General features: G+C 43.6%; 1 protein-coding gene across 6 annotated transcripts in view; it reads left to right on the top strand.

Moving 5' to 3' along the window:
• The first annotated feature begins 18 nt into the window (after positions 1 to 18).
• The window catches only part of XPO1 (exportin 1), a 62725-nt gene continuing 52575 nt past the window's right edge, over positions 19 to 10168 (top strand). For 2 of the 6 annotated variants that reach the window (XM_025192210.1, XM_006016744.3), the window contains exons 1-2: positions 19 to 744; positions 7112 to 7243. In XM_025192210.1, coding sequence (XP_025047995.1) covers positions 7118 to 7243 — 126 coding nt within the window. In that variant the 5' untranslated portion in view covers positions 19 to 744; positions 7112 to 7117. Of the gene's footprint in view, positions 745 to 7111; positions 7244 to 10168 lie in introns of those variants that run through there. The other 4 variants (XM_025192202.1, XM_025192190.1, XM_025192199.1 and 1 more) reach the window with 3 other exon arrangements.

The following is a 10168-nucleotide window of genomic DNA, read 5'->3' as shown; positions in this document are numbered from 1 at the left end:
GCACGTGTGCACATGCAGGAGGTTGGAGAGTTTTATTAGGGATTTTGTGTGTGGGATAGAAAGGAGCTGATTATTCGCACCCCGGGTGGGTGGGTGGTTTTACATGTTATTTGTCCTTGCAGGTTGGGCCACTTCCTAGCCTAAAGTGGGGCATGGTGGGGATTTTTTGCTAGCCCTGTGCTTAAATGAAATTACTGTTCCCCCCCAAGCCTTAAGCAGTTGTCGCCTTTTGTAGAGTTGAATTTGACCTAGAGGTTATCTTTCCTCCCCCCTGCTTTTTGGAAGTGCACCCTATTCTAGCAGCCCAGGTCTTTTAGAAGCAGGGTGCAGATCTGTTATGTAGCCACAGTCTTTGCTTTCAGCACAAGTGTTTTTGTACTTCTGCAAGGCCGCTCGGGCTTGGCTCCACTGCATGAACGGTTGGCTCATTCTTTTGGGCTTCTATAAACATCTAGTTCTTTCCATGTGGCCTACTTTCATTTTTCATTGACTTTAGTTGTCTTTACTTTACTTGTTTTGCTGTCAGTATCCAGGTTTATTAGGAGTGTTTTGAGTTAATCTAGTGCAGCACTTGGAGGTAATGCTTAAACTCTGCTTTGGTTCACGTGGGGAGGTGGTGTGTAGTAAATCAGACGTTACAGTTCTGAGGTAATCATTTTGGCTAGGAGTAAGTAAGGAATCAAGTTGATCGGAGGCTGGCATTGACCACAAAGCCGCCATTTCGGTACTTCACATCAAGACTAGGTAGGTCATTTGAAGATAATGCTGGGAGTGGCAAAGCGCTCTAATCCGAACATTTCCTTTCTGCTTCCGTGGGGCTAACTTTCCTTAGTCACGTGGAAGATGAAGTGTGTTTTTACCACTTGTTTTAAAGTGGTTGAAGGAGATTTAAACTTAAAATAAATGTGGCTACTATTGGAATATGTTGATTTAAATGTTGGCTAAATTGAAAAACGGCTACCCTGTTCCCTGGTTAGGTACAGAGCGCAGATGCAAACTGAAAGGGGTGTGTCTGACTGAGTGCATTTGGGTGAAGAGGGGGGTTATTTGTTCTTAAAGATTGAATCGGTTGGGGGGTTTTTTGGTGTTTTTTTTTTTTTTTTTTTTTTTTTACTAAATACCACTTACTGCTTTGTCTGAGGTACAGTTAAGAGAGGGAGTCTTCAAGAGCTAAAAGGAACTAAGTGTGTCAGTGTGCTTGTGTACTATTCAGCCTATTTTACACTCCTGTATCTGTCCTTTGTATAATCCTAAAGGAGGTGTGGAATCCAGAGAAAAACATGACAACTATGTAGGATTTTCTGAAGTCTATAAGCCACATTTTTTTTTTTTAGATTTGGTGTATATCTTTCTGGATAAACTTGTCCTATATATGCTGGCATTTACGCTAAAAATGCTAATGGTGCAAAAATGTAACTAAAAATTGAATGATGACATTCATGTGTTGCCACCATGCTGAATTACTGAATGAATTTCATGATTTTAAAGCAAAGTTCATATATTTCTCATTGGTATTTAAGTAGTAGTATTCTGTTTTATCTATAAATAGAAAACCTGTTTAGCATTATTTGGTTATATAAATTGGAATGAGGGGCTTTCTGAATGAGCCTTTTTCTGCAAGATCTTTTTTCATATTGTGCAGCAGTTGCTTAAACTGTATCCCAGGTGTATGTCTGTCTTCAGCTTTGAGTTTAAAACTTAAATGTGGAAGGCCTAAATCTGTTTCTTAGTCATTCAGAAACCAGTAACTTTTACACATGGTAGACCCTGTTGTAGGTTTCAGGATCCTTTCTAGGAGTGAGTTGGGTCCAGAGGCAGAGGAAATGGTCATAGAAGTGGACAAGTTTTAGTGCTAAACTAGTTGGATCTAGTTTTGACCACAGGGTACTAGGCAGAATTAGTTTGACTGCAAGGTGATAAACATAACTATATGTGCTTGTCATGTTTGCATTAACGTGGCATTACATTAGTGATGTGGTAGCCACCTGTTAGTGTTTATAATTAACCATTCTTAAATTTTAGAAATTAACAGTATGAAAAGAATCTTAAAATTAAGTTAATTCATATTTTACTATATGTGCTGTACATTTCCCTTGTGTGTTGTTTGTATTGTGTTCATCTGTGTTTACCTGCAGTGTTCCGTTGTGTTAAAGGTTGTCAGTAAAAGTTTTCTTATGCTTACTCCTGCCTTTGGACAGGTGCCTTGATTTGCTCTTGGTTCCCAGATTTAATTATTCCCTTGTGTTTGCATAGGTAACAGGGAAACCTAAACAGGAAGCTGTGCACCCTCAGTGTTTTGATCCCAGTCAGTTAGTGGTTCTCAACTTTTTTTTAGACTCAAGGTTCCCCTTAGGGTACAGTAGCCCTTCACTCATTTTTTTTGACCCTGGAAAAATAATAGAGCAGTTCTGTTGCAGAGAGCTCAAAGACTGCAACAGGTCAGTGTTTTTAAAACTATGGATTTCTATTTGAAATCCATGGGTTTATCTTGTGTGCAAATGTGATTCACCTAATAGTGCTAACACCATGTAGCACTTTGGGGCACACTTGAAAGAATCTCACAGCACCCTCATTGAGAATCGCTGGTCTGAGTGCTTAGGTACCAGCTGAGAGTTTGGTTGCTTTGAAGCAGGAAATCTGCAGTACTTCCTTTGTGGTTTTAAACAGCAATATTTCTCTATTTTCTCTATTATTTTCGTTCTGGGGTTTGAAAGTTCTGGTTCTGTCAGGGCTGCATTAGCCGGGCTGTCCTTGTACCTGGTCTACACCTCATCATTTAGGGCATGAATAGTGAGGATGCCTCATTCTAGTGAAGCTGTCTAGTAGTACATACCCACAGTGACTGAAGTCCTTGGGATATGACCATTATTGGGGCTAATATTACTGCACCGATGTCCTGTATTAAATGTGGTGTGGTACAGGGAGGTGGTGGAATAGCCTCTCTGTAAGAGAGACTCTTGGTTTTCAAAAGCATTTGGGGTTCACTTTGTATTGATTTCCAAGCTCTTATAGATGCAGGAATTAAGACCAAAGAAATAGTATTGTAAGGACCTTTAGTATGCTGTAAGGAATTAACTGTAAAATTAAGTTGCAAAAACAAGTTCAGGACTGACAGACCCAAGTTTTGAATTCAGAGGGCTGCTGGAAAAACTGAAAGCTCTTTCAGCATTGCCTGAAAGGGGGTTCAGGTTGCCAAGACCTTTGCTCTGAAATAAATGCAAGTATTTACCAAGGAAAACTCAGCTTTCATTGACTGCTCGGCACAAGTAAATACTGTGGGTGTGAGGTGTAATGCTGAATTACAGATGAAAAGGCTATAATGCTCTGTGCAGTTTCAGGACTGGTACTTGGTAATGTCAGGATTGACAGAAAACAATTAGTGTTCCTATGCTGTGGATGCCCAAGCTACCACTCCAGTAACTCCTTTTTCTCACAACTAAAACCCAGACTTTTTTTCCTTTAATATCTTGAGATAAGTTTACTTGTTGAAGAAGTTCATCAGGAGATGCTAAGCTTAACCTTATCATTGTCTTTGGGTGGGGGAGTGGGAAGGGTACAGGCTCACTTGATCCTACCTTGGGATAGGTAGGTTTGTCTTGGATTGACCCAGAGTACCAACCTCTGTGGAACACCACCACTCCGTTTCTGGCTATGCTTAGTGTGCCTTGCTTTGATACACTTCCAGGGTGAAAAATATTTGTGGGTTTCTCTAGAAGCCTGGTGTAGCCAACTGCATTCTGTCTTTGGTTTGAGGGTGGTCAATAATGAGCACTAAAACTGATTAGGGAGAATGTGGTGTACTGCTTTCACTAGCTGTTGACTAGGTGAGCCTATTCAATAGAGGTGAAGAAAACAATAAAACCTGAATATAAAGTGTACCTTGATCCATAAGGGTGAAAATTAAAAAATAACAACGTGTCTTAGCTCTTGCTGAATCTGCAGAGAGCACTGATGTTTTTGTTGGTGATTATGGACTTGACTGCAGTTATAAAACATTGGGTATCGGTGAACTGGACAGTCATGTTAATTTCACTCTGTAGCTGCCCAGGAAGCCTACAAGCATGAGACTGGGAACTGGTAGAATTCAGCAGGGAAATCTCTTGTAGTGGTGCATTGGGGGAAGGCCAGGGGAGTTTCTTTTTCCCAATAGCTGAGTAGAGGTTCTGAAGTGATTGGATTCCTATCAGCCTTTGACCTGAAGGTACAGAAGAACTATGGGTACACCAATAAAAAAAATTCTTGGCCGATACTGATAGCTGATTACCAGCCAGCCATATTGGCCAGTACTGATCCAGTAGCTGATTTACAGGAATGCATCTGGGCAGTGTGGAGAGCAGCCCCCTGCTGGAAAGTCTATGTGGCGGGGGGGGGGGAACATGGTGGGGCAGACTGAGGCCCCTATGTTGAGGGAGGGAGAGGGGCAGGCACTGTCCAGCCAGGGCAGTGAATGTGACCTCTGGGCTGTGTGGGATAGGGGAGGTATATGGAGAGCATGTCTCTCCCTGGATTTGTGTGTGGGGCAAGGGTGGGCTGTGGGCCAGGGGCTGTACCAGTCTCTTCCTGGCAGGTGTGCTGAGCCAGGGCTGTGCTTGGGGTGGGCAGTGGTGGTGCAGGTAGGGGTGGCTACAGGGTGGGCTATAGCCACCTATCCCAGTGCTGCCACCCACCCTGCCCGCTCCGAGTGCAGCCTTGGCACAGCCCCTCACCCAAATCTGGGGGTGGTACATGAACCCCATGCTTCCCCAGGGGGGAGGGGTATAGCAGTGGGGACTGCCTTTCCCATGCCCCCTGGATAAGCTGCCTTCAGCTCTGTCCTGCTTCTGGCCCTGGGGTCGCATTCACTGTCCTGGCTGGGCAGCCCCTGCCCCTACCCCACTCTTCCCCTCGCTGTAGGGGCTTCAGTGTGGCACCCACCTACACCCCTTCCGTCCCCCCCCACACCTCTACCTCCTGCCCCCGAACCACAGACTTACCAGCAGGATGCTGTTCTCCAAGCTGCCAGGCTGCATTCGCAAAGTTTATCAGTGACATTACTAGCTACACTGGCCAAAAAAAGCCAATCGCCATTCATGTTATTTTGCCTTTTATTGGTGCCGATTCAATGTACAACTGATGTATTGGTGTACCTCTAAAGAGAGCCCCCATGTAGACTCTGGGATAGTTATCATCCAAAGAATATGTTACTCTTAGAGTGTGTGCCGTAAAATATTGGTCAGGATACACTTCATATTTGCATTTTACCAGTTTCTGGTTGATATCAGGGGTGGAGTTGTACCCCCTTTTGATTCCAGCTGCCTGGACAGGGCAATCACACTTCTATTTAGGCAACCCTGAGAGAGTCGATTGACTTCATGGCTCCTTATTGGCCACTTGAACCACGCTAATCTCTCCATTTCCCAGGTGTTAAGGACCCTCTCTCCTTTTAATGGTCTTGATGTTCCATTAATTGAGCTATCCTTTCTTATGCCATTTTGCTATCTGTTAGCCATTCCTAGTAACATCCTTCTTCTGTTTCACAGCATTGCAGACTTAGTTATAGCTAAAAACCTTCTCAGTTTTGGTAATATTAATTTGTGTGTGGCAATGACTGACAGTTGGACAGACTGTCAAGTTGCTCAAATAGGCTAAATTTTTTTTAGATGCAAATCTGAATAAAAGATGCACATTTAACTATGACTACAGGACAAGCAATTTCTTTTGACTGTTTTTGCCTAGTTGTGTGTTTTTTAACTTGATATGTAATCTAGCAAATTGGTCCAGTTATATTTGCTTTTGCTTCGATCTTAAACAATAATGTAGTGCTAATGTAGCACCTCTACTGTATTAATAACACTTCTAGTTCCTTTTTAACTGGAGAAAATATATTTTTTGTGAAGATGCATCACCCTCAGCCTCCTTATCAAAATTTTAGATCTACCCAGGGCTTATAAATGTCCTGTACATCTTTCAGGCTCTTGAATTTTATTGCATTTTACTTCACATAAATATGGGTTTGAAGAAAAGTATGCTTGTGAGATTTATTCCTATGTTGTTTATTTAAACTCTCTTAATGCAGATTCCTTCTGGTTAAATGGGACAATTTATATGTTCTGAATAACTTATTACAGTAAAAGCTTTGTTATCTGGCACCCATGGGGAATGGAGGGTGCTAGATAACAAAATATGCCGGTTAACTGAGCAGCCCAAACGGGTGTCTTTGCCTGTTCGGGCCGCTGCCTGGCCCACTGCATCTGGGGTGTTGCCCCCCCTCCCGTCGCATCACTGACCCTGCTGTAGGCCCTGAGGGACAGGGAGGGGGGACCCGCACAGGCTGCTATGCCCTGGGCTGTGTGGGCTTGACAGCGCAGGCTGCTTTGTCCTGGGCCATGAGGGCTCCACAAAACTGGAAGTGCCATGGTGGGCACTTCAGGTTTCACTTTTTCCTTACAAGCCCTTATAAATCGGCATGCCGGTTAAGAGAGCATGCTGGCTTGTAAGGTGCTGGATAACTCAGCTTTTACTGCACTACTTTTTTTTTTCCTTGAAATTTGCTTCCAAGAGGAAAGAGCTCAATTGTGAGCAGTTAATACTAAATAAAGCTGGAATTTGATTACATGACCATTAAACCAGTAGCACCACTCAGTTTTCATACATGTATATGGTTGGCTTAATAGTCATATAGTCAAGTTCCAGTTTTATTTGTTATTGTAGAACTAGGTTTCTGGCATGCATATTGGGCTTGAAAACTTAATTCTGATGGAGTTGTCTTTAATATTACTTCAAAGGTAATGATTTGGTAAATATTCCTGTCTGTAAACTTGCTCATTAGAGTGCTGGCAGAATGTGATCTTAGTTGAGGCAAAATATTGTAAAATATTTAAAACAAATATTTTCAGGACTTTGTTTTATTAGCCTAGCTTAATTTTTAGTGTAACTTGCTGATTTTGTGATTTGTTGCATTTGGGCATTAATGTCTGTAGTCCTGTTGAATTGCAGAGGAAGTTTGTAGTTGTTATACAGGAATAAATTGTACTGTATAAAACTTAGTGCAGACCTAAATGTTAGAGGGATAACTTAAAAAAATTTCAGATGGATGCAGCTTTTCAAGTTTGATCATGTTTTATTTTTCCAGTAATCTATGCCAGCAATTATGACAATGTTAGCAGACCATGCAGCTCGCCAGCTGCTGGATTTCAACCAGAAATTGGATATCAATCTCTTGGACAACGTGGTGAATTGCTTGTACCATGGAGAAGGAGCACAGGTAATTTTTATGTTCAAAAACGTAGAAGTTTTTGCTCAAGGGTACTGTGAAGTGGATTATGTCTAACTTTTACTATAAATCTTTAGAAGAATAACTATTTCAGATTCATTAAGCATGTTAAATCCAGGAGTTTATTTAGACTGAAGTGCTCTCTGGTTCATAACTATAATATTCATGGGGGAAAAAAGCACTTGGTATTTCTAGTAATAAAAAACCTAATGCTGAATTTGAGAGTCATTGTTTAATGAGGCCTTATTTAACTAGCATCACTTAGACAGTTTTAACTTAGTTTATCTCTAACATTTTTTCATCTCTTGTTGAAAGTTAAGAATAAGAAAGGGCAATCTCTCTTGCAGTTGTTTCTTTCCCATATTCCTGTAGGGAGAATCCTAATTGGGTCATGTGTGATGATATGTTACCATGGTAATAATTGTGATTTCACAAATTCACCATTGACTTGAATGCAGGATAATATTTGAGAGGGAAAATCTTTTGCTTAAATGTTCTTTGGTAGTTGTACTTAGCAATAGGAAAAACAAAAACATGCATTTCTGTGTTGTCTTCCTTTTGCCGTTTTTTTTCCAAATCTTCCTTGGTTGGTTTTGAAATGTTGTTACTTGAATCAGATTTAAGCTTGATATATACTACTGGTCTGAGAGTAAATTGGTTGAAAAAACCATATAAATTAGGTATTTCAATGAAATTAAGGTAGGTACTCCCTCAAACTACTAGTACCTCCACTCTCTTCCTGGCATACTTCTCATCACTTGCTACAATCCATCACCAATTTGTAGTAAATTTCTTACTGTAATGTATCCTTAAGCAGTGAGCAAAGCTGAAGAACAGGGGCGGTCAATTAGTTTGGGTGGAGGGCTGCTTACTGAGTTTTTTGGCAAGCCATCGAGGGCCACGTGACGCAGACAGTGGCAGATAAATACTAATTTACTAAATTTTTTTAGCGGCCCCACGGGCCAGATACAAAGGCCTGGCGGGCCGCATCCAGCCCACTGGCTGCATTTTACCCACCCCTGCTGAAGAACATAAAATGCGGCTAAATTCTAATTTATCTCTCATCGATCAACTGAATGGAAGTAACCCTGTATATACCACCTTTGTGCCTAAATTGTACTTTTGTGCCTAAATGCAGTTTTTGTTGTACCAGATTATTAATGTGAATTCTTAAAGTGCTGAAATCAACTGTTGAAGTGTTTCTTGTGGGATATACAGTTTGTAGGATCTCCATTTCTAAATTTTTTGGATATATGGTGTCTAGTAGTCTTTTATTGAACTTATGTTGAATAATAGGAAACTAAAGCTAAAACATGTTATCACTAGGGATCCTGGTTTTCCCTGATTTAAAAAAAATAAATAAATTAAAAAAATTGCAAGTTCTCTGCTTAACAACCCCCCCCCCCCCTGCTGCCTGCTGTAGGCTCTGGTGGGGTAGCTCCCCTTGTTGGGTGCACTCCCAGTGGGCAGGAGGGACCTGCACCCCCCAGACCTGTGCGCAGGGCAGGTGCAGGCTGTAGGCTCGGGCTCCCACCCTGCTTCCCTCCCCCAGGGCCTCTGCAGCCCAACAGGCATGACCCGGTGTGGCAGGGAACAGCCAGGCTATGTGGGGATTTTCTCGCTGTGAGCTCCGTGCTGCCCTGGCAATGCACCTCCTGTGCGTGCTGCTGCTCTCATTGCAGCCCCGTGTGCAGGGGGCAAGTCGACAGGGCAGCGCAGAGCTTGCAGGGGCAAGCAGGTTCTCCGTGCAGCTCCTCTGTTCCCTGCCACACTGGGTTGTACTCGCTGGCCTGCGGAGGCCCCAGGGGAAGGAAGCGGCTCAGAGCTTGCGGTGGTGAACAGTTTCTCCATGTGGGCCTGCTGCTCCCTGCCACCCTACTTCTCTCCCCCCTGCTTCTCTCCCTTCTCAGCCCAGTGGGTGCAACCCAGCATGGCAGGGAGAAGAGGAGCCGCACAGAATCTGCGAGCTCCGTGATGCCTTGACAACCTGCACCCTGCGCGCAGGGCTGGACCCCTCGAAGCAGCAGCACATGCAAGAGGTGCATTGCCAGGGCAGCGTGGATCTTGCAGTGGCAAGGAAATCCCTGCATGGCCTGGCTGTTCCCTACTGTGCCGGGTCATGCCCATTGGGCTGCAGAGACCCTGGAGCAGGGAAGTAGGGCAGGAACCCGCAGCCTATGCCTGCCCCACATACAGATCTGGGGGTGCGGGTCCCCCCTGATCCCCTGGAGTAAGTGTGCTGGCAGAGAGCTGGCCCTCTCCCTCCAGACGAGCTATCTGTGGCCCCATCCAGCTCCCTGCTGGGGCCCTGCAGCTGTGCATTGCAGCCCCAAGAACCCCCCAGCTGGGCAGCAGCCCCAGCCCTGCTCAGCTCCCTCCCTCCCTCCCTACAGGAGCCTTGATCTTCCTCTTCCCACCCCCCTCCTGCTGGAGCTACTCTGCAGGCTGCCTGGGGCAATGCATATGTATGTGTGCATGGTGCCACCTGTCTCACCACCCTCCTCCCACTCCCTCCCAGCTCCCTGCAGGCTGGAACTCTGGCAGCCTGTAGGGAGATCACTGCAAAATCCATGGGTTTCTCTAGTAAAGCAAGAAATCTGTGTTTGCCTCTGGTAAAAAGTAAAATCGGTGGTTTACTCCATTTTTCTGTTGACCAGGGATTTGAATTTTCCGTTTCCATCACATGATATAAATGTGAGACAGTTTTGGTTTCAGTAGGGTAGTAGAAGAACTTGAATCATTCAGTTTTTAAATTAAATCAGTTGGGTACAATTTCATTGCATTATAGATCTTCTAATCTTTGGATATTTAAATAAATACAAGTTAAAATAGGAAACCAATATAAATTGGTGTTTGATAGTTTAGACCAGGGGTGGGCAACTATTTTGAGCTGGAGGGCCACTTAAGGAGTTCTGG

The sequence above is a fragment of the Alligator sinensis genome, unplaced genomic scaffold (genome assembly GCF_000455745.1).
Source record: "Alligator sinensis unplaced genomic scaffold, ASM45574v1 scaffold219_1, whole genome shotgun sequence".
NCBI classification, from domain to species: Eukaryota; Metazoa; Chordata; order Crocodylia; family Alligatoridae; genus Alligator; species Alligator sinensis.
The sequence above is the reverse complement of the archived record's forward strand: the minus strand, read 5'-3'. Positions and strand labels throughout refer to the sequence as shown.